A 24,200-nucleotide genomic window follows, 5' to 3' on the forward strand; every position below is an offset into this window, starting at 1 on the left:
CTGTGAGGTGGGTTGGGCTGAGAGTCAGTGACTGGCCCAAAATCACCCAGTGAGCTTCCATGGCCGAGTGGGGCCTAGTTCCCAGTTCAACACTCTAACCACTACTCCACACACCCCAGGGCCGTTGTGACAGCCCTCTGGTCTTTGGCTTGCCCTTTTCAGCTCTGCAAGATCCTGTTTGAGATGTAGTCAACAGGAAGGCACAGCAGCCTTTTCCAACCCGGCACCCTCCAGATAAGCTCGCCGTGGGATGATGGGATTTGTAGTACAACACATGTGGAAGGCACCGGGTTGGGGAAAGCTGCTCTACACCGCATTCCAAGTGCGGCTGCACCGTAGATTTGGAACCGTGGCTGGGTGTCGCCGCCGTGGCATCGTGGGGCTTCTGCCTGGCCACGCCTGGAAGGCAAAAAGGCCGAGCTCTCGGTGGACCGTCAGCCTGGTCAGCGACCCAGTTCTCGGCTGGCGGGGTTTAGAGCAGCCTTCTCCAACCAGGCCCTCTCCAGATGTGTTGGACTACAAGCCCCATCATCCTCAACCTGCACGGCTGGAACTATGATAATCGTAGCCCGACACGTCTGGAAGGCACATTTAGCGAGCCCCGAGGGAAGAGGAAAGGAGCGTTGGGTGCGTGTTCCAAGAGGCCTCTTGAGGGAGGGGCCGGACCACAAAGAAGCGGGTGTTCGTAGCCGCGTCAGAGGCCGGCAACAGCTGTTCCTTAAGGCCAGGACCGGTGGCGGCGGGAGAAGCAGCTGGCGTCTCTCCACACTTCTTCGTTCCCGGCTAGCAGCTGCACGGAAAAGCAGAAAGCAGGGGTATTTGCACTGTGCTGCTCCCGGCCGCAGCTGGGCACGGGGGAGCCCTCTGGGTTGCCACGAGGCGGATCTGTCTGAAAGGGCTGCTCTTAGAGGCCTCTGTGAGTTTGGCAGGGCTCCTTTCCGCGCTGCCTTGCCTGCCTGCCTGCCTGCCTTTTTTCTCTGGCCGCCTCTGTGGAGCTCCGGCAAAGTGGTGCACGGAGGCTGGATGAGGCCCAGTTCCATCTACTCCGGCAGGCCGGACTCCTCACGGCAGCCGGTCAGAGGCCTGTCAAAGCTCGCCATGCCTGGCACGAGCCCGGCCTTCTCACGAGGTGTGCGGTCGGGGGGTTGTGGGTTCAGATTCCCTCGTCTCCTGGGTTGAGGGGGGTGCCAAGACCTGGACTGCAATTGATCCTTACGGGGCCACGGTGCAGCGACAAGAGCCCAGGCTTCGTGTGGGTCTGATGTGGGACGAAGCTGCTTTTGTAGCGCTCTCAAGCAGGGCATGATGCTAGCCACCACCACCACCCGTTCTCTGTCCCCGCAAAAGAAGGACGTCCCTCTCCGTTGGGTTGTGATGGCTAGTGGACATCGTCTAGGCTGACCATATGAAAAGGAGGACAGGGCTCCTGTATCTTTAACAGTTGTATTGAAAAGGGAATTCAGCAGGTGTCATCTGTATATATGGGGAATCTGGGGAAATTTCCTCTTCATCACAGCAGTTAAAGCTGAAGGTGCCCTGCCTTTTTTAAATCTGGTCACTCTAGGATAGCTCCTGCAGCTTTAAACTGTTGTGATGAAGAGGGAATTTCACCAGGTTCTCCATATATACAAATGACACCTGCTGAAATTCCCTTTTCTATGTAACTGTTAAAGATACAGAAGCCCAGTCCTCCTTTTCATAGGGTCACCCTAACATCGTCTCTCCTGACTGGCAGAGGTGTTCTAGGGTCTTAGGCAGAAAGGGGTCCTACCTGACCGCAGGGTGTTCCTTCACTGGCGGAGCGAGCCTCGGACTCGCTGCGTGCGACGCCTGGGCGCCACCCCTGGGCTCTGGCCTACGGGAGCCGGGTTGGGGGGCCCGGACTGGCCCAGCAGGAACGATCGAGGCTTTAAGTACAGGCCCAGCAAAACATCTGGGACCGAGAGGTTCTCAGGGCTGGGAATTCAGAAGCTGTGCTTCCTGCCAGTCAGGCCGTCCGGCTGGGGGGGGGGGGGGCGAAGGAAAGGAGTGGGGCGGGGCAAAGGCTTTGGGTGCGGGAGGGACCGTGGAGGGCTGAGGCTGGGCTGCGGGGTCTCCAGTGCCCCTTTGCGCCCTCCGGTTCCGTGGCCGGCTTTATGAGAGTTGGGCAACCCGCTGGGCCACCGCCAAGCCTTGTGGGGAGGCTGCCTGGCTCGCCACTCGCCTCTCCCACCCTAACCCACCTCCTTGTGCTCTCTTCTTCTTCCTCCTCCTCCTCCTCCTCCTCCTCCCTCAGCCGCCCCTGAACGCGCAGATGCTGGCCCAGCGCCAGCGCGAACTCTACAGCCAGCAGCACCGGCAGCGGCAGCTCATGCAGCAACGGGCCATGCTGATGAGGCAGCAGCAGAGCTTCGGGAACAGCCTCCCCCCCTCGGCCGGGGTCCCGGTGCAGCTGGGGCCGGGGCGCCACCCCCAGGGCCCCCCGCAGCAGTTCCCCTTCCCCCCCAACTACGGTACGAATCCAGGGACCCCCCCTGCCTCCACCAGCCCCTTCTCGCAGCTGGCGTCCAACCAAGAGGCGGCGCTGGCCGGACGGAACAGCATGGTCAACCGGGGCATGATGGGCAACGTCGGGGGGCAGTTCGGCTCCGGCATGAACCCCCAGATGCAGCAGAACCTCTTCCAGTATTCGGGGTCAGGTACGTCTCGGGCTAAAGGGGGGGGGAACCTGCTCCGTGGTGCCTTTCTGAGAGGGAGGGACTGGGGCGGTCTGATCGCGTAACTGCTCCTTGTCCGACTCCGGGGCAGAAAACCCCGGGGATGGCCACTGGGGCCAGACCGCAGCTTCTGAAGGCGGGTTAAACGCAGCAGCTTTGCTCGTGGCGGGGTGCGGGGTGCGCTCCCTTCAGAAACCTGCCAGACCTGTTTGACAAGAGATGACGGTGGGCCAACCGTCCACACCGTCCAGCCTCTTGGCAGCAGATTCAGGCGTGAGCCCTGGGGTTGGGATCAGCCCTGGCACCGAGTGAGCCGTGAGCCTTTGCCCAGCCAAGTCCGCGAGGGATTTGGGAACCCCAGGAATTACCCAGGGTTTGAACCCCAACTCCCATCGTGCGGGATTTCTGGCCTCCTGAGCGTCCCCTCCCTGGGGACGACCCCTCCGGCGGTTGCCGTCACCCTAACGGCCGTGCTTTGCGCTGTTCCCCAGGCATGGGTCAGCAAGGGGAGGCCGCGTTCGCCCCGTCGCTCAGCCCCAGCAGCCCCCTGATGTCGCCGCAGCTACCTCCTTCCCAGAGCCCCCTGCTCCAGTCGGCCCCGCCCACGCCTGGGTACCAGTCACCAGATATGAAGACCTGGCAGCAAGGAGCCATGGGGAACAACAGGTAAGCCGGGCCCCTGGACGACCCCTGGCCCCCCGTCCTTTGTACGTGGCCGGACGCAAGCAAAGCCCTGTTGGGCAAGAGGGACACTCTGACCTGACATCCCTGGCTGGTCAACGGCTTCTGTGGGGCAGGGGGAGACGGGACTTCAGTTTGCACCCCTCCCCAAAGCGGACTCTGCCGGCTGGCACGTCCTGCAGCCCTTCTGGCCCCGTGCAAGCAGTCTCTCGCTTCCAAGTTGACAAGCTGGTGTCCTTTTAGGGCAGCCTTCCTCAACCTGGGGCGCTCCAGATGTGTTGGACTGCAACTCCCAGAATGCCCCAGCCAGCTCTGGCTGGGGCATTCTGGGAGGTGCAGTCCAACACATCTGGAGCGCCCCAGGTTGAGGAAGGCTGTTTTAGGGGCTGGGTTCAGCTGGGAGGGAGGGCACTGTTTCTGACCCTTCCCTCATGCGCGTGTCCAAAGGCGCCCCAAGCCAAGCACCCCCACAGCTTGCTCAGCTTCTCTTCATGTGCCCTACACCGGGGGCGTTGGCATTGCGTGCCTCCGGACACCTCCTCCGCCGGACCGGTCAGGATCCTGCTGTTGATAATCCCAGAGCTGAGACACTCAAGTCTCACAACTTTTCTCTCTCTCTCTCCTTTTCCTCCTGCCTTTTAAAATCTTTTTTTCCTAATCCAAGTTGAAATGTTTGGGAACGAGGTTTGGGAACGAGACTGTCGTCGGTGGACCCGCCCCGGGGAGGGTGATTTGTGTGCCCCCAAACCGTGCCGTCCTTTGACCCTTCAAACTGCGTGGGAAATGCAGGCTCACCTCTGTGGGTAACTCTTGCCTCTCGTTCCTTCGGCCCGCAGTGTCTTTGGCCAAGCTGGGCAGACCCAGCCTCCACCACCAGCCCAGCAGGGAATGTACAACAACATGAGCATTACGGTCTCCATGGCCGGAGGAAACGCCAGTGTCCAGAACATGAACCCGATGGCCGGGCAAATGCCCATGAACTCGCTGCAGATGCCCGTCATGAACCAGCTATGCTCCGAGCAGGTTGGTGCGCCTCACTGCCTCGCCCTCCCTCACGCCCCGGCTCAGCTTAGCAGCCCTCCTTAGGGAAGTCGGTGCTTTTTGCCTTCACGGAGAGCGTGCAGGTCACACCAAGGGACGGGTGAAGCAAGCTGACGGAAGCTTAAGGAAAGGAAAGGAACCTCTCGTGTAAGCACTTGAGTCATTGCTGACTCCTAGAGGGACGCCTGCTTTCGCTGACGTTTTCTTGGCAGACTTTGTAGCGGGGTGGTTTGCTGTTGCCTTCCCCAGTCGTGGTTACCTTTTCCCCAGCTAGCTGGGTACTCATTTTACCGACCTTGGAAGGATGGAAGGCTGAGTCGACCTGAGCCGGCTGCCTGAGAACCAGCTTCCGCTGGGATCGAACTCAGGCCGTGGGGAGAGTTTCGGCTTCAGTAACTGCTGCTTACCACTCTGCGCCACACGAAAGCTTGGGCCGCAACAAATTAGCCCGTCTTTAAGATACGCTCAACGTTTCGGATCTGTGGCTCCTTTGTCAGGAGCTGTACAGTTTGACAGCTGATGGAGACAGAATGAATACAACTGCGATCTTGTAAAAAAAATATCTATAAAGTTTCGAGTTTAGAATTACTTTGAAAAGTAATTCATTTCGTTGTGCAGCTCCTGACGAAGGAGCCACAGATCCGAAACGTTGAGCGTCGTACAAGTTTGGTTTAAAGTTTTTAGAACATTTTTATATATATCGAATAAGAAAAATAGAGAAACCTATTTTGACATTTCTTAGCACCAGAGCGAGCCGCCTCTTTTTCCTATAGCCTTTTCGAGGTGCTTTTCCCCTCTTTTTTTCACAACAGTCTTTAAGATACCCATTCTGGACATTCTGGCCAATAAAAGCAACGTTCACACTACCGGTGCCTCTCTTCCACATTCCCCAAGCAGCGTTCACTGATGATGGAAGATAAGGCAATTAAAAGCGAGTAGTCCTGATGGCCATCTGCTATCTCTAGTATCAGAGGCAGTGTGCCTATGGACACCAGTTGCTGGGGAACATGGGAGGTAGGATGCTGTTGCATTCACGTCCTACTTGTGGGTTTCTCATGGGCAGCTAGTTGGGCAGCTAGTATGAGCAGTAGGCTGGATTAGATCACAGAATAGTAAGAGTTGGAAGAGGCCTATAAGGTGTGTGGTGTAGTGGCTAAGAGTGTTGGACTGGGAGGCAGGAGATCCGGGTTCTAGTCCCCACTTGGCCAGGGAAGCTCACAGGGTGACTTTGGGCCAGTCACAGACTCTCAGCCCAGCCTACCTCACAGGGTGGTTGTTGTTGTGAGGATAAAACAGAGAGGAGGAGGATTATGTACGCCGCCTTTGGTTCCTTGGAGGAAAAAAGGCAGGCTATAAATGCAATAACAGATAAATAAATAAATAACCCCCCCCCCCCCGCCAAATGCAGGAATCCACCTCAAAGCATCCCTGACTGATGGCTGTCCAGATGGACCCTTGGTTTGATCCAGCAGGGCTCTTCCTCTGTTCTCATTCTCATAAACAGTGGGAGGCCATTTAAACCTGATGTGTGAAAATGCTCTGAGGTTGTCATCGAGACAAACCAAGATTTCCAGGCCATTTCCATCCCCAACTCTCCGTTCGTGTCGAGAGCAGCAGTGTCATTCAGTGACGGCAACTTCTGAGAGCTGGGGGTGCGGATCGTGTTCCCACGCGAAAAGATCCAAACTAGGGCTTACAGCGGCAGATCCTTCCTCTGGGCATGTTTCTTCCATTAGTTACCCTGGAATAAGCATGCCTGGACTCACTCAACAGCACAATTGCCTCTACATGTCTACTCAGGAGTAGGAGCCTTTGATTTCAATGGGGCTTATGCCCAGCCAGATAAGTGGGCACAGAATTGTAGTCTCAGCATAAGAACATCAGAAGTGCCCTGATGCTGGATCAGACCAAGGGTCCATCTAGTCCAGCACTCTGTTCACACAGGGGCCAACCAGCCATCGGCCAGGGATGAACAAGCAGGACATGGTGCAACAGCACCCTCCCACCCATGTTCCCCAGCAACGGGTGCACACAGGCTTACTGCCTTGAATACTGGAGATAGCACACAATGTATTTATTTATTACATCTATATCCCGCCTTTTTTCCTCCAAGGAACCCAAGCCAGCGTACATAATCCTCTTCCTCTCCATTTTATCCTCACAACAACCACAACTATCAGGACTAGTAGCCATGGATCGCCTTCGCCTCCGGGAATTTATCCAACCCCCTTTTAAAGCCATCCAAATGGGTGGCCATCACCACATCTTGTGGTAGTGAGTTCCATAATTTAACTATGCGCTGTGTAAAGAAGTACTTCCTTTTATTTATCCTGGATCTCCCACCAATCAGTTTCATGGGATAATGACCCCTTTGGGTTCTGGTATTTTGAGAGAGGGAGAAAAATGTCTCCCTGTCCATATTCTCCACACCGTTCATGGATTTTGTGCACCTCTAGCATGTCTCCCTTGAGCCTCCTTTTTTCCAAGCTAAACAATCCCAGTTGCTGTAACCTTCCCTCCTAGGGGAGATGCTCCAGCCCCTGTGAGTTGAAAGCCATTCAACAAGCCCTTACAAGGCCACGCAAAATAACTGAAGGCCACCCAACAAAACTGGACGGCAGTCGGTTCTTGACAGACAGAAGGGAGTCCTTCACACAACGTAGAATCTTATTCCCGGAATTCACTGCCCCAAGATGTGGTGATGGCCACTGACAAAGCTGCCTGTAAAAGGGGGATTAGACCAACCCGTGGAGCAGAGTTGATCAACAGCTGTTCAGCGTGATGGCTCAGTGGAGCCTCCATCTTCAGGGGCAGTCAGCTTCTGAATGCCACTGGCAGCAAGGCCGGCAGAGAGGCTGGTCTGTTGCCTCCACGCCTTGCTTGCGGGTTTCCTGATTAGCTACACTGGAGGACAAGATTCCGAACTACCTATTTCCTTGGTCGGATCCAGAAGGACTTTGCTTATGTTCCTCCTCCCTCAGGGTTCTCTGGGCAGAAGGGATGATCATCAAACGGTATGGGTTGTCTCCAATATTAGTCACACTTATCCCCATTCATTTCAAAGGGTCTACTCTAAGCAGGACTAACATTAGGTGCAACCCTTTAAGTCTGGGTTTCGGTACGTCCTACATCAGCCCTTTCCCAACACGGTGCTCTCCAGATGTGTAGGACTACAGTTTCCATAACCCCCCAGCATAGCTGGCTGGGGGATCATGGGAGTGGTAGTCCAGCACATCTGGAGGGCACCAAGTTGGGGAAGGCTGCCCTGCATGTTTCCATTTGGGTGATGTGGCACCGAGAAGTCCTGAGGGATTATGACCCCCAGCTGTAGAACGTTCCACATGGGATGAGGACCCTCTGCTGGCTACGGCCTACAACGCAAGAGCGTTCCCCCAGATGCTGAAACCCCCACAACTCATAGCAAGCTAATAACTATAGACTGTATCAGAATCTCTCGTAGCTTTATTTATTTATTACATTTTTATACCGCCCAATAAGCCGAAGCTCTCTGGGCGGTTCACAAAAATTAAAACCATAATAAAACAACCAACAGGTTAAAAGCACAAATACAAAATACAGTGTAAAAAGCACAACCAGGATAAAAACCACGCAGCAAAATTGATATAAGATTAAAATACAGAGTTAAAACAGTAAGATTTAAATTTAGGTTAAAATTAAGTGTTAAAATACTGAGAGAATAAAAAGGTCTTCACCTGGCATCCAAAAGCATATAATGTAGGTGCCAAGCGAACCTCCTTAGGGAGCTCATTCCACAGCCGGGGTGCCACAGCAGAGAAGGCCCTGCTCCTGGTAACCCCTGCCTCACTTCCTTTGGCAGGGGCTCGCGGATTAGGACACCTGAGGATGACCTTAGGGTCCGGGCAGGTACATACAGGAGGAGGCGTTCCTTCAGATCGCCTGGCCCCAAGCCGTTCAGGGCTTTAAATGTTAATACCAGCACTTTGAATCGGGCCCGGACCTGGCCTGGCAGCCAATGAAGCTGGAAAAGGACTGGCGTGATGTGGTCTCGTCGGCCAGTCCCTGTTAGTAACCGTGCTGCCCTGTTTTGTACCAGCTGAAGCTTCCGGACCGTTTTCAAAGGCAGCCCCACGTATAACGCATTGCAGTAATCCAAACGAGAGGTCATCAGAGCATGGATCGCTGTAGCTAGTCTACCTCTGTCCAGATAAGGGTGTAGTTGGTATATCAACCTAAGCTGATAAAACGTGCTCTTTGCCACTGAGTTCACCTGTGCCTCAAGTGACAGTTCTGGATCCAAGAGCACCCCCAAACTACGGACCCGATCCTTTAGGGAGAGTGCAACCCCGTCCAGGACAGGGCAAACATCACCTTGCCGGACAGATGAACCACCCGCTAACAGTACCTCCGTCTTGTCTGGATTGAGTCTTTGGAGGCTTTGGAGGAGGCACCAGAATTGCCTGAGAGGCGTTGGGGAGGGAAAGGTGCCGAGCCGTTTCTGAGTTCTCATCTTGCCTTCTTTCTTTCTCCACCCCATCCCCGCCCTGCCTTCAGGTAAACGACTCGGCGCTCAGACCCACGGGCCTCTACTGCAACCAGCTGTCCTCTGACCTTCTGAAGACAGAAGCAGATGGAGCACAGGTCAGTAACGCTCTCTTCAGCTCAGCACTCTCTCAGGACGGCCGCTGCCTCGGCCGCCTTGCATTTCCACTGAAAAGAGACGGAGCTCAGCCAGCTTGGTTCCAGAAAAGCCCCCTCGCTTGAGGCTGCCCTGGTTTGGAGCAGAACTGGGCTGGAGGTGGACGGTCCCTGGTCTCGCCCTTGAGCATGGCTGCATGAGGCTTTTTTGCCCTTGAGCCCCGCATGGCGATTCTCTGTTGACATCCCTCGGCAGCGGAGGTGATTCAGACGCACAAAAACCTCACGCAGCGGAGTTCCTCTGTTTGAGGGGCTCTTCTTTCCTGCTAGACCAGCAGCGTGGGGGAAGCTTTTGCCACATGTCCTGCAAGAGTTGAAATTCCTTCTGGCCGAATAGTTTCCAAATCAAGCTTACTCCATGAAGTTTAGGGCATCCTTCCCCAACCTGGTGCCCTCCAGATGTGTGCTGGCTGGGCCAGTTGAGACTTTAATCCAGCACATCTGGAGGCCCCCTGGTTGGGGAAGTTTGCTTTAGGGTGTGGGAACAAGCATGCCCCTTGCCTGGCTATCCAGCCCGTGAAGGCAGCGGGATACAGAATTGTCCTCCGCAGAGCGGGAAGAACTGGAAAAGTTGGCGCTGAACTGAGCCAACGTTGGCAGCTCATCCGGGCTCTCGGGTCCAATTTATTTCACTTTATTTTAAAATTATTTTAAATGTTTCTATACCGCTTTTGGGGCAGACATCCCGAAGTAGTTTCCACTAAAATAATTAAAACCAACAGCCAGTAATTACAAAAATACAATGAATAATGAAAATGGAACAGCAAGAAAAGCAACACAGGCAGAGAAAATCGTCATTTATAATAATTTTAAAAGGCTGGATCTTCAACAGAAACTGGGGGGTGGGAGAATCAGCAGCAGGGGAGCTTCCCCGGGGTGAGAGAGCATCGAGAGATGAGGTGCCACAAAAGAGAAGACCCTAGCATGGGTTACCCCAAAAGAGCTTCCAATGAGGATCTTAATACCACAGTGCAGAGGAGTGGTCCCGGAGATGTTCTGGTCTCAAGCCACTTAGGACTTTAAAGGTCAAAACCACTACTTTGGGCCTGAAAATAGGCCGGAAGCCAGTGCTGCTTTGTTAACACTGGTGAGTGGTGTTCTCTAAACCCAATCCCAGGCAGTAACCCTGCTGCCATTATTTTGTACTAAGTGTATTCTCTAAACTCTCTTCAAGGGCAACCCCAGGTGCAACAAGGTGCAATGGTCCAAACAGCATCACCAGTACATGAATAACCATGGTAAAGGCTGCCGAAAGGTCTCAGCCTCAACTGGTGAAATGTAGGCCTTGGGCCGAGGACCCGAATCCGAGCCATGGTGGGTTGATTCAGCCTGCCTTGCCTCGGCTCTGAGGCGGTTCCGGCTCAGCCCGAGGCGCCGCGAAGCTGATCGGCTCCGAAGCTTCGGGGCGCCTCGGGCCGGTACGAAGCGGCACTTGGCGAGCCTTACCTGCTGCCATCCCTGCTGCCTCCTCCTCCTCGCTCCTGCCGGCTTCCGGCACCGCCGACACATGTGAGAATAACCAGGCCGCGCGCGATTTTAAGATATCGCAGGGGCTTTGAGTGATTAGTACCTCTATGGCCACCGTAGTTTGTGGCCATAGAGGTACTAAACAGTTTGGTGATAAAGGTATTAAACCAACATGGATTTTGGAATAATTCTTATGGTGAACACGGGTCCCTTTTTTGGTTGATTCTTTGTTTTGGACTATCTCAGGATGTCTTCTGTTTGTCGCACATGTCGTGTGATTCACCTATAAAAAGAAAGGCTCACTCTTCTGAGCTACAGCTGTGTACTCATTTGCAAATGCTTTTTTAAAAAATCAAAATACTTCATCACCAAGAAATGCTAAATTCTGCAATCTGTATGGATGTTGAGAGAGAGAGAGAGACCTACAACTACCAGCATTCCACAGCCAGCATGTTGTAGGAATTTCTCTCTCTCCCTAAACTTGCATAGAATTGCACCCTTAGGCTGGGTTCACATGGTTCAACACACTAACCCACCCAGTGTGGTTTGCCGTTGAACCGTGGATTACCATGTTGTCTGAACACAGCACGTTTTCTGCAGGGAGGGTTATTGTTTTGACTAAACACCGTGCTTTTTCCACAGGGTGGGTTATTGTATTGCCTGAAAGCACCGCGTTTTCTGCTGGGCTGCTCGTTAACTATGCGGTGTGGCTTTTTAACCACCCGGAACGACCCACCAACAAGCCGTGGTCTCTCAAGGTGGCTTGTTTGAGACAAATAAACCACACTGCATGGTTAACAAGTCACCCTGCGTAAAATGCGCTACGTTCAGAAAATACAATAACCCAGCCTTCCTCAACCTGGGGCGCTCCAGATGTGTTGGACTGCATCTCCCAGAATGCCCCAGCCGGCTGGGGCATTCTGGGAGTTGTAGTCCAACACATCTGGAGCGCCCCAGGTTGAGGAAGGCTGCAATAACCCATGGTGGGTTAGTGTGTTGTGTGAACCCAACCTTAGGAGTGGGGTTTTTTCACATTGAAAAGACATTTCCACAGTTCTATCATGGCTTAAAAACAATAAAAGTTAAAAGCGGAGCTATCCGGTAACACTGAGCCTCTCTCCCCACGCTGCTAGCCTCAGCAGGAATGGAGAATGGTTGATGATGCATTGGCCCTCAACTGGGACAAGTTGAAGTAATAGTTCTCAAGAGGTCTGTTTTATTATGAATCAGTTTAGATCCTATTTATGCGCTCTGTATTCACGGGATGAGAGCATCTTCTGTTAATCTGGCATTAAATAGCTGTTGCCCTCAGACAAACAATCTGTTTACAATAAGTGCCTTGGCATTTCATATCACCCTTCTCAATCCATGGAGGGCATTCTCTGAAAACGAGGGCTGCCCAATCCCTACGTAAGGGAAGAGATGGGAAGTTATGTAGACAACGCTCTAGCCTCTGTAACTGTGTTCCAGGAATGAGGGAAATGTAGAACCTTATGGAACTCACTTCCACAAGATGTAGTGCTGGCCACCCATTTGGATGGCTTTAAAAGGGGGTTGGATAAATTCCTGGAGGCGAAGGTTATCCATGGATACTAGCCCTGATGGTTGTGTGCTGCCTCCAGTATCCGAGGCAGTAAGCCTGTGTGCACCCGTTGCTGGGGAACATGGGTAGGAGGGTGCTGTCGCACCATGTCCTGCTTGTTCATCCCTGGCCGATGGCTGGTTGGCGACTGTGTGAACAGAGTGCTGGACGAGATGGACCCTTCCTCTGATCCAGCATCAGGGCACTTCTGATGTTCTTAAATCTGTACTGTATCTTGTATTCTTATATTGTATTCTTATGTTTAATTTACCCAAAGATTTGGCACTAGTTAAATCCATCTTCAGCAAATAGGGCACCAAGATAGATTGCCCGAGGGGTACGACCACCCCTCTGCCATCTGTCTATTTGACCCTTCCGCTTTGCTTGGCTGAGACCCTCTCTCTATGCCAGACTTTCAGTCAACAAAATGGTTGTATGGCCATGTACCTCCGTGGATTGGAATCCCAGCTCTGTTTGGGTAAATATGGGCCAGCGGGATCCGATGGTCGTTCTAGGAGTGCTCCGAAGAACTATTTAGCACAATTTTAAACATCTGCAAGCCTCATAATTCAACCCCAGAAATAAACGAGAGTAGTTTTGACCCATAAAATTCCCTAAAAGACTGGGAGAGCACTGGGCCGGCGCTGACCAGTCACGGCAACTGGTTTCACGTGACAGCTCTTGTGTTCAGGAGGCTTCTCTAAAGTCCATCCGTTTAGGGGCAGCTGCAAACGCTTTTTTTGATCTTGAACCCAACTCCCACCTTTAGCTTTTAACCTTTCCTTGCAGCGAGATCTGGATTCTCACGCTCATGGACACTCCAACAAGGAACATGTTGACTCTGGAACAGAGGGGCCACAATGGAGCGATGTGTATATATCTATTTAAGCGCCCTGCCCAAGAATACTCAGCAGGCAGTCTGGACAGGCATCTGTATGGAAACTAGGAGCCCACAGGAATGAGGAGGAGACATGGGGGAATTCTGGAGGTGGACACTGAGAAGCTGGGAGCGGACCAGAGGAATAGCTGGAACGGGGGGGCCTCAGGAATATCCTGCTTTAAGACTCAGTCCACTTTCTGTGACATCCTGGGACAATATAAAGTGCTTGAACGTGAGAGTTTCATGTAAAGTGTTGGGTCCCTGATTCTAGAACCGAAAGCAGATGCTGAGGAACCTGGAAAGGGAAGAACTGAGGAAAACACAAGCAAAAAGGAAATGGCGGCTGTCCTCGGGGGTGGGGGCAGGAGTTGGGGGAGGTTTCCAGAACCTGGCATTAAGTAGAGTGACCCTATGGAAAGGAGGACAGGGCTCCTGTATCTTTAACAGTTGTGTTGAAAAGGGAATTTCGGCAGGTGTCGTTTGTAAATATGGAGAAGGAAAAGGAAAGGAACCTCTCGTGCAAGCACTTGAGTCATTGCTGACTCCTAGAGGGACGCCGGCTTTCGCTGACGTTTCCTTGGCAGACTTTGTAGTGGGGTGGTTTGCCATTGCCTTCCCCAGTCGTGGTTACCTTTCCCCCAGCTAGCTGGGTACTCATTTTACCGACCTCGGAAGGATGGAAGGCTGAGTCGACCTGAGCCGGCTGCCTGAGAACCAGCTTCTGCTGGGATCGAACTCAGGCTGTGGGGAGAGTTTCGGCTGCAGTAACGGCCGCTTGCCACACGAGGCTGTAATATATGAAGACCCTGGTGAAATTCCCTCTTCATCACACTATTATTATTATTATTATTATTAATTTATTTATATAGCACCATCAGTGTACATGGTGCTGTACAGAGGAAAACAATAAAATAGCAAAACCCTTCCGCAGAGGCTTACATTCTAATAGCATCGTAATACAACAATAAGAAGGGGAAGAGAATGCACCAAACAGGCACAGGGGAGAGTAAAACCAACAGTATAAAAGTCAGATCAAAGTCAAGTTCTAAAAGCTTTAGAAAAAAGAAAAGTTTTTAGCTCAGCGTTAAAAACTGCAATTGAACTTTTTATACTGTTTTTATACTGTTAGAGTAAAACTAACAGTATAAAAGTAGAGTAAAATGAACAGTATAAAAGTAAGATCAAAGTCAAGTTCTAACAGCTTTAGAAAAAAGAAAAGTTTTTAGCTGAGCTTTAAAAACTGCGACTGAACTTGTAATTTGCAAATGTTCTGGAAGAGCGTTCCAGGCGTAAGGGGCAGTGGAAGGAAATGGACGAAGCCGAGCAAGGTGCCTTGCCCTCTTTTAAATCCGGTCACTCTGGTATAGCTCCTGCAGCTTTACCTGTTGTGACGAAGAGGGAATTTCACCTGATTCTGCATGCATACAAATGACACCTGCTGAAATTCCCTTTTCCATGCAAGTGTTAGATACAGGAGCCCTGTCCTCCTTTTCATAGGGTCACCCTACATTAAGCCTCTCTTGCTCTGACTTTTCTGCTGCTCCAGAGTGGCTGGAAAGTTACCGCCGGGCTGTGTTTTGAGCGGCATCAAGAGCGGGGTTCAGTGGGAGGCACACCCTATCCTCCTTCTGTACCAAGAGAGAAGGGGGTCCAGAAAAAATGGGTAGAGAGAGAGGGGTGGGATTTCAACAGCCTGGTCCCCCAAGAACCTGGTTTTGGGGATTCATCCGGGTTGCATTCTTGCCCAACAGGAGGGGCGGGCGGGGAGAGAGAGCAAACTTGCCCGTCCTGGGCTCCCATTTTGCCCCCTAGAGCAGCCTTCCTCAACCTGGGGCGCTCCAGATGTGTTGGACTGCATCTTCCAGAATGCCCCAGCCAGCTGGGGCATTCTGGAAGATGCAGTCCAACACATCTGGAGCGCCCCAGGTTGAGGAAGGCTGCCCTAGAGCTTCAAGGGTCAGGGCTGCCCAATTTCTCTCTCAAGCAAGAACGTGTGAACTTTTTCCGAGCTCTGATCCAAATGAGTGCAGCGGTTTTCTTTTTGTAGGGCAAGAAGACAGAAGAGTTCTTCTTCTCTGTGGTGACTACAGGCTAGAGGAATTCTCTCTAGTGAGTTTCCACTTAACCGTAGTACCTGCTCCATCCGCAGAAGGCCCTTTCCCGCGCCGGGCTAACCGCCCCCCCCCTTTTCTCCTTCTTTCAGCAGGTCCAGCAGGTCCAGGTTTTTGCTGACGTGCAGTGTACAGTCAACCTGGTCGGCGGAGACTCTTACCTGAACCAGCCGGGCCCGGTGGGGGCCCAGAAAAGTTCCGCAGGCCCCCAGACCCCACAAGCCCAGCAGAAAAGCCTCCTCCAGCAGCTACTGACTGAATAACCCGCTTTTCAAAGGAATGTGAAATTTAAATAATAAGACGTACAGAGATATATATAAATATATATAAATATATTATATATTTTTCTGAGATTTTTGATATCTCAAAACTTGCAGCCATTCTTCAGCTCTTGTAGTGTTTGGAGCAAAAAAAAAATTTTTTTTGTTTTGTTTTCTTTTTTTAAAAAAAAGGCGTTGGATGTCAGCAAAGTTACAAGACAGAACAGTTGAGCCAAAATTTACATATGATCCTTATTTTTGTAATCAGTTGCTGGCTTCTTATCCCCGACGGAAGTTACTTGCGGGGCGGGGAGTTCGAGGGAAGGTGTCTTGCTTTGGGGTGGGGGGAACCGAGGAGGAAGAGGAGTCGAGTTCTCAGTTTCAGCTGGATCTGTTACTGATCTGCGTCTTCAGCGAAGCAGGAATTGGGTGAATAATCGCACTCGCCTCTTCTTTGGGAAGGGATCGTTTTTAGCTGTTCTTAAAAACAGACACCTCGCTCACTGCCTGACCCCGCCCTCCAAATCCGTTTGTGCAATCAGCTTTTTCTAGCAATCGTGAGTTTGTCAGTTTTAAATAATAATAATAATAATAATAATAATGATAATAATGACAGAGTATTTTGACCCACCATTTTTTCCATGTTTTATGCTGGGATATTATAGACCGCCTCCTTAGCGAGAAAGGGGCCTCTGTGTATATGGCATCAGGGTGGGACGGAGCTCGTGCAAAAACTAATATAATAATTTTTGAAAATAAAACAGTTAAAGTACAGTTCTTGGGGTGGGGGTGGGGGGGAAATTGCAATATTTTTTAGGGGAGGAGGAGGAAGAGGCGGTTCAGAGCCAAGCACTGTGACTACTCCGTTCCGTTTCCATGGGGTTTGTGGGTGGAGGTACCTGTGCCACAAACTCCGTCAAAACGAAACGGAGGAGGATGCAGGATCAGCTCGCGGAAAACGTTGCTCCCTCTGGCCACTCTTGTAGATTTTTTTTAAAAAAAATCTGATTAAAGTTGAGCAGTCAGTTCTCTCTGCTTTGATTCTGTTTAACAGCCAAGGTAGCTTAAAACTATTTAAAATAATATTAAGATTATAATAAAAAAAGGCAATTCTCTGTGGAATGGGAGACGAGCTTATTCTTTGCCCCCCCCCCCCGGCCTTTTCAGTGTAAATAGCTCAAGACCTCTTGTATAAATTGGTTTCCTTCTCTTTTTAGTTGGGGTGGGGGATGTTGCTCTTAAGTAGCGTTGCTTTTTGGATTGGGGGGGGAGTTCTTTCTTTCTTTCTTTCTTTCTTTCTTTCTTTCTTTCCTCTTTCTCTTTCTGAAATTTTGTTGATGTGTGGAAAAAAAATGTGTAGCTTTTGTTAATTGAATTTGCAAGAGTTTAAAAAAACAAAGAGATAAAAGTTGGTGGTTAATGTTGCATTATTGCTTTAAAAAAAAGGCAATGGGGAAGGAAGGCGGTGTGCGTGGATTTTTCATGGGCTGGAGGAGGAAGGAGTTATTTTATTCTCAAGCCCAGGATAGTGAGTAGGGCGGCCGGGTGGGGGTGGGGGGAGCGTGAATTTCACGGCAACCCTAAACTCACCCTAAACTGGTGAGCAGTATTTGGTAGGGTGACTCTATGAAAAGGAGGACAGGGCTCCTGTATCTTGAACAGTTGCATAGAAAAGGGAATTTCAGCAGGTGTCATTTGTATATATGGGAAACCTGGTGAAATTTCCTCTTTATCACAGCAGTTAAAGCTGCAGGTGCCCTGCCCTCTTTTGAATCTGGTCACTCTAGTATAGCTCCTGCACTTTAACTTGTGATGAAGAGGGAATTTCACCAGGTTCTCCATATATACAAACGACACCTGCTGAAATTCCCTTTTCTATGCAACAGTTAAAGCTGCAGGTGCCCTGCCCTCTTTTAAAGCTGGTCCCTCTAGTATAGCTCCTGCAGCTTTAACTGTTGTGATGAAGAGGGAAGTTCACCAAGTTCTCCTTATATACAAAGGACACCTGCTGAAATTCCCTTTTCTATGCAACTGTTAAAGATACAGGAGCCCGGTCCTCTTTTTCATAGGGTCAAACTAGTATTTGGGTTCTGTTCCAGATGGTTCCTGGCATGCGTCGGACAGGTTCCTTATAAAGCCAACAAAAGAGTTCTCTGCTGGAGCAGAGATGATCAGGTTTCACGGTACACTTCCAACACACTCTTGTTGGAAAGTAGGTACCTGCTTCCTGGTTTTACTTCTCTGCCCTACTCACACAACAGAGCTTGATCCTGCAGAAGCCTGCATCAAGGTGAATACTAGGAAGAGAAGTTGAATCCAGGAATCCCATTGAACATAATGCCCAATACTCATGATGGGTCTACAAGAGAGTCTAAGGACTAGCTGGGTCTCAGTAGCTGCTCAATTTCAAGAAATGTCAGCTCCCGTTGGGAGTAGCATCTGTGGCTCCCGGATAGCAAGCATCCGTGCGTGCATAGAAATAACTGCGTGGTTCCAGCCAGCCTCTGGTGACCGATGCAGCACTACACACACACCCTAGTTAGCTGCTTTAATAGCCCTTGAGCAGACAATCCAGGTTTACCCAGAGCTGCACGGCTAAGAAAGAAGCCGCAAAGTAACACTCCTCATCCTTCAGCAATGGGCTAATGAGATGCCCTGGGTACTTCGCAAATACGCAGACACGATTTGAGTGCTGGGATTATAACAACAACAGACTGTCACACACTTTCGTGGAACATGGAGCAAAACACTATCTTATTATATAAAGGGTTTTTACCCGATCTTTCAGCCAAAAAACAGTCACAGAACAGCTTACATAGATAAGGCAGTCCCTGCTCTTCATCTTATGCTGTAAATCAGGGCTGGGCAGACAGGAGATCTATGGATGTTTTGGACTTTGACTCACCGCTTTCCTGACCTTTGGCCATCCCAGCAAGGGCTTCTGGGAGTTGATGTCCAAAACATCATCTACCTTAGAATCATAGAATAGTAGAGCTGGAAGGGGCCTATAAGGCCATCAAGTCCAACCCCCTGCTCAATGCAGGAATCCACCCTAAAGCATCCCTGACAGAGGGTTGTCCAGCTGCCTCTTGAAGGCCTCTAGTGTGGGAGAGCCCACAACCTCCCCAGGCAACTGATTCCATTGGCCTACTGCTCTAACGGTCAGGATGTTTTTCCTGATGTCCAGCCGGAATCTGGCTTCCTTTAACTTAAGCCCATTATTCCGTGTCCTGCACTCTGGGAGGATCGAGAAGAAATCCTGGCCCTCCTCTGTGTGACAACCTTTGAAGTATTTGAAGAGTGCTATCATGTCTCCCCTCCATCTTCTCTTCTCCAGGCTAAACATGCCCAATTGTTTCAGTCTCTCTTCTAATCCTTCCACCCACCTTGTTCTAAACAACATGACACAAAAGGAAAAGGGATGGAATGGAAGAGGAAAAAACCTTCTGGCACTAGTTCTCACATGTATTCTTCCTGGCAGGGAAGGGTGAATCAAACTGTTCTGTCTCTGGCCAATGCATGGGGCCAGGTCGGTCTCCCCTTGCCTGGATGTTCTTCCTGGGAGGCAGGGAATACAACCTCCCAGTGGCCCTTGGTCCCCTGCCTGGTGCTGTAGTGTGTCGTGCTCCAGTCCCCGTCTCTAAACTGCATGGTTAAGGTTGCCCAAAAAAACACTGGTCAGCTCTCTTTTGGGTCTTGAGGCTTCCTGCTACAGAGTGCAGAGGGCTGGAGCCACCTAACTTTGGTATAGGTCCCCCCCACCTTTCCCAGAAGATTAGATTTGAACCATCTCCTTCCAGACCTTTCTAACAGCTTCTTCATCAATGAAGGCCATTCCCGCTTAACTTAGTCCACGGAACATGGTGTACTCTGTCCCATCCTTGTCTTGAACCCCACAATTATTACTACTCCCAGCCTAAACATGTGCAAAACCTCACTGGAATATTTGGCGTTGGGTTTTAGCAGCAGAAATGGTCTACTTCTAAACAATGTGCTGAAGGCAAATTTCTAGAGGGTTGCCGCCTTCGGATCTCACATGTTGGTTGGTTGCTGTTGGGGGTAAGTTGGATTAGACAGGTGTCTGGTCTAGCCTCTAAGACAGCCTTCCTCAACCTGGGGCGCTCCAGATGTGTTGGACTGCACCTCCCAGAATGCCCCAGCCAGCCGAGCTGGCTGGGGCATTCTGGGAGTTGTAGTCCAACACGTCTGGAGCGCCCCAGGTTGAGGAAGGCTGCTCTAAGAGAAGCCTTGCAGGATCAAGCCAAAGGCCTAGCTAGCCCAGCATCCTGTTTGCCACGGCGGCTGGCCAGATGCCTCTGGAAAGCCCACAAGCGGGACATGAAGGCCATAACATTCCATCACTTCCCAGCAACTGGCATTCACATTCACAGCTTTCTCTTGATACTGGAAGTAATATAAAGCCCTTGTGACTACTAGCCTAATTTTCCATGAATTTGTCTAAGCACTGGTGGCCGTAACTACATCTTGTGAAAGAAAATTCCATCATCCATGTGCTGTGTGAAGAAGCACTTCCCTTTGTCAGTCCTGAATCTCCCACCAGTCAGCTTCACTGGATGACCCATAGTTCTAGCATTATGAGAGGGAGAAAATATCTCCCCATCTGCTTCCTCTACACCATACATTTTGGATCCCTTTCCTAATTATGCTTAGCATGCAATTTGCCTTTTTCACGACTACCACACACTGAATCCTATCTACTACAACCTCAACACCCCTTTTGGAGGGGTTTCAGTGCTAGTGCAGACCTGTAGATGTAAAATTGAGGGTGGGGGAATTGTCCTAATGAACCATATTTGCCATTTAATTCCCCATACACCTTGTTGGGAGAAATCTCTTTGTTGTCCCTTTTCATATAATCACCAAATCATTTAGGTGCCATCAGCAAACATTGCCACCTCACTGTTTACTCCTGACACCAGATTGTTATGAACAAGTTAAAAGGCATCAATCCCAATACATATTTTTTTTGGGGGGGGCACTTCTTCCATCCCTCCATTGTAAAAATGTCACATTTATTCCTGCTCTTTCTTTCCTGACCTTTGAACACATCCCCTTATTCTATGACTGCAAAGTTTACTGAGGAAATTTTGACAACAGACTATGTCGAAAACTTTTTGAAAGCTCAGCAGGTCTCTACTGTTCTTCTGAAGAACTGACCCCACCCGGCTTCCCAAGCCTTTAGCAAAGAACCACTGTCAATGATCAAGCTTTGTTCTCATATATTCATAGCACCAAACAAGGTCAATGCAACCACTGCAACTCACACCCAGCCACAAGGCAAAAGAATCTACCTGCCAATCACCCCACACACACGTCTATGCAATCTGTAATATAACACGACCACAGAAAGAAAAACAAACAAGCTAGGATTCTAAGCTAATCCAAGCTAAGGACATTTTTCTAACGTTAATATACTTGCCAGAATTCAAAATGGGCAAAACCCACCTACCAAATCCCGAAGGGCATTTTATTAGGCACAACTCCTTCCCACCCTGAATCCCTTCTTCAAATCTATCAAGGTGCCCCAAGATTTCTTCTTAAATTGAGAGAGACGTGCATCACACCAAATATGAAAACTCGAGTTCTGTATTGGTGCAAATCGACCAATGTTTAATCGCCTCTGCAGAAGCACTGTGGTTGAAATTGCATAATTGCCAGCAACATGCAATGAGACGAAGGTTCTTCAGCAGATTCTTACATCTTGCGATGGCACTGCAAAAGGAGCCAGTTGTCCACAAACCCACAGAGACCTGATGGAGGGCTGCTCTTCCTGGTCAACCCTGCACACGGCCCGCGAGGAAGAAGTTCATTTCAGCAGTTTGAATTTCTTCAGATGGTGGTGTACGTGTTCCTTTGGGTACGGGCGTAGGGCAATGCAAGTGGCTACGTTCTCTGGCTGTTCCACCCATACTTTGTGATCGATGCTGTTTTGTTGCAGCGTCTCTGCTAATGCACTCAAGGCGCACTCATCGGGGGCCTAAGGGAAAAAGGGAGATCAGTCTTATGCAACACACAACATCAAACAAGGCCTAGCAGCAATGCCTTACACAGCGTTACAGCAGGACGAATTCACCGCTTTCTTAAGCTGGAATAAAATGAAAGACACCTGCTTGACGTAAAATAAAAAATTATCAACTGATATATACTCTGGCAGACCCTCTTCTGCAGACACTTAACAAAGCTGGGCCAGATATATGGAAAAGGGAGTAAGTGCAATCCCAAATACTGCGATTTACTTCTGAGTATAAACATTTAGGATTGTGCACTAAGTTGTACATAGGACCGGGGGAAGGGCAGGCAACTGGCAACAGGTTGGCAAGCGCTGCTGTTGCTTCTTTGATCACGGGGCAGGGAAGAAACACGTCCCAATGACTGGGCAACGAGGGATAGATGTCCATCTATCCTCCTCCATCACCACCACTTAAATGTGGCCTGCTCTTGGTTAAGACAAAGACAATACAGCCTGTCAAACACAACAAGGAATAGGTTTGAATACTAAGTTAAGGGAGTTCATGAGAGGAAAATTTCCTTCTTTCACATTAATCAGGTGAGCCCCCAACCCCTCAAAGAGGCTTTATTGGTAGCTGCAGTAGAGAGACACGACAAAAATCCCCTGCCATCTGTGAATTTCCATATGCTAATACCTCTTGGGTTTCAAGGCATCATACCCATGGCTTGGGGTCAGCGCATTTCTGTCATTTATATCTAGCCCTTAAATTGTTCAAGCAAGCATACACAAATGCTAAAGCTGGGCACAGTGTGCCCGCCCCATGTGAGTGAACCCCGGCCCACTGGCACCTCTAAGCACGACCCCTACAATGGGAGAGAGGTCTGTCACTCCATTCCCTTGAAGGAGGGCTACCCCACGGCAGGAGGCAGACGAATAATTCTGTCCCTCGCTCTATTAAGTTCCCCTGGCTGGCTTCAAGCTGTATGTGCTGATCTGGAAAGTCTGACCGAAGATGGTGCTGCAGCTTTCAAACACAAGAGTCACATTTAGAGTAATTAAAGCATTTCAAACCCCAAATAACCCCAAGATGCATACCCCTAGGACCCCCTTTCATATGCCCGCCAGCTTTCAGGTGTGTAAGTTTCATGGTCTTGGTGCTATGGCACTGACAGGCAGACGTACACAAGCCCTCTTTTGCTATTATAACATTTGTTTTGAATGAGAAGCGGTATGTAGATGCTGTTAACAAACAATTAAAAGATAGTTAAGCAGAATAAGCTTTCAGTCAACCGTGCTTTTTGGGCTCTCATCACCCTGCCCCCAGCCAAGCAAGTACCTGCCTTCCACAAAGAGGGTCCCAGGTTTGACCACCACTTTAAAAAGGGGGTCTCGGGTAGCAGAGCTGGCTGGGGTGGGGGGGAAGCCCCCAGACAGAGCCACAGGCCAGAGACTGTGGGCGAAAAAACAGGGGACGGAAGGAAGGCCGAGCAGAAGGCCACCATTTTCCAGAGGGGCTTCGGCAGATGGGTTACTCGGTGGCAGAAAAGCAGCCGAAGTCTTGCGCACCCAAGCAGGGGTGCTCTCTCCAGACCTGTTGGGACTACACCTCCCACCATCCGCAGGATGGGAGTTGCTGCCCAACATGTCTACACGCAGCAGCCTCTCTCACCACTCTCAACCATCTGTCAGGGATGCTTTAGGGTGGATTCCTGCACTGAGGAGGGGGTTGGACTCAATGGCCAAAGAGGCCCCTTCCAACTCTGCTATTCTGTGATTCTATGAACAGGGAAAACTTCCTGATTGTTAAAGCAGTACGACAATGGAACCAGTTACCTAGGGAGGTGGTGGGCTCTCCCACACTGGAGGCCTTCAAGAGGCAGCTGGACAACCCTCTGTCAGGGAGGCTTTAGGGTGGATTCCTGCATTGAGCAGGGGGTTGGACTCGATGCCTTAAGAGGACCCTTCCAACTCTGCTATTCTATGATGCTACGGCCACCCCCCAGAGCTGAGGGGAGGCGGCTTTCCCGGGATGCCGGCTCCACAAGGGCTCTTCCGTTCTTCCCAGGCCGTGGGGCTGGCCTGCCTCGCAGGGTTGTCGGGAGGGGAGGCCTCACCTCCAGCACGACGGTCCTCATGCTGCCGCCCTGGGCCAGGTAGGCTGCGGTGTCCGGGTGCTCGTAGTGCGCGTGGACCACGGCCAGGGCCGCGTGGCAGGCCTGAGCCACCGAGGCCCCCAAGGGCCACGACAGGGGCTCGCGCCGCAGGTCCCCCCGCAGCACCACGTACTGCACCAGCGAGCGCGCCGCCATCTTGCTGAGGGAAGAGACTGGGCGCCGCCATTGGCTGCCGAGCGGCACCCTGGGAAAGCGAGACGTCACCTCCTGTGTGGAAAGGGAGGGAGAGAGGGCAGCCATCTTGTTGTACGGAAGGCTGTACGGAAGTTTAGCGAAGGCCCCTTCTTTGATTATAATGATGATGATGATGATGATCGTGTTTTTATACCGGGAGGACACGAGTCTGCCTGAGCCGCTGGTTTTGGCCACACAGAACATTCGAGGAGAATGTCCCTCGCGGGACGCCGTCGAACGCGGAGCATGCCGGGGCAGGAAGTGGACTTCGCCGTGGGGTCGCTGTCGGAGACTGGGCGCCGCCATTGGTTGCCGAGCGACGCCGAGCGGAACCCTGGGAAAGAATGACTTCACCTCTTGTGTGGAAAGGGAGGGAGAGAGGGCAGCCATCTTGTTGTACGGAAGTTCAGCGAAGGCCCCTATGATGATGATGATGATGATCGTGATTTTGTACTGGGAGGACACGAGTCCTCCTGAGTCGCTGGT

General features: G+C 51.0%; 2 protein-coding genes across 2 annotated transcripts in view; one reads left to right on the forward strand and one right to left on the reverse strand.

Moving 5' to 3' along the window:
* The window catches only part of NCOA1 (nuclear receptor coactivator 1), a 270,616-nt gene extending 254,434 nt beyond the window's left edge, over positions 1–16,182 (forward strand). Inside the window, 5 exon segments of the mRNA XM_063123721.1 lie at positions 2,276–2,678; positions 3,188–3,362; positions 4,214–4,400; positions 8,952–9,038; positions 15,228–16,182. Coding sequence (XP_062979791.1) covers positions 2,276–2,678; positions 3,188–3,362; positions 4,214–4,400; positions 8,952–9,038; positions 15,228–15,398 — 1,023 coding nt within the window. The 3' untranslated portion in view covers positions 15,399–16,182.
* Positions 16,183–20,618: 4,436 nt separating this feature from the next.
* Positions 20,619–23,696, reverse strand: PTRHD1 (peptidyl-tRNA hydrolase domain containing 1). The gene is made up of 2 exons (XM_063123780.1): positions 23,481–23,696; positions 20,619–21,393 (listed from the first exon to the last, which is right to left on the reverse strand). Exons 1-2 carry the CDS (start codon positions 23,673–23,675, stop codon positions 21,223–21,225), a joined length of 366 nt encoding a protein of 121 aa, XP_062979850.1. The 5' UTR covers positions 23,676–23,696; the 3' UTR covers positions 20,619–21,222.
* Between the last annotated feature and the right edge of the window lie 504 nt (positions 23,697–24,200).

Source organism: Elgaria multicarinata, chromosome 4 (assembly GCF_023053635.1).
Source record: "Elgaria multicarinata webbii isolate HBS135686 ecotype San Diego chromosome 4, rElgMul1.1.pri, whole genome shotgun sequence".
NCBI classification, from domain to species: Eukaryota; Metazoa; Chordata; class Lepidosauria; order Squamata; family Anguidae; genus Elgaria; species Elgaria multicarinata.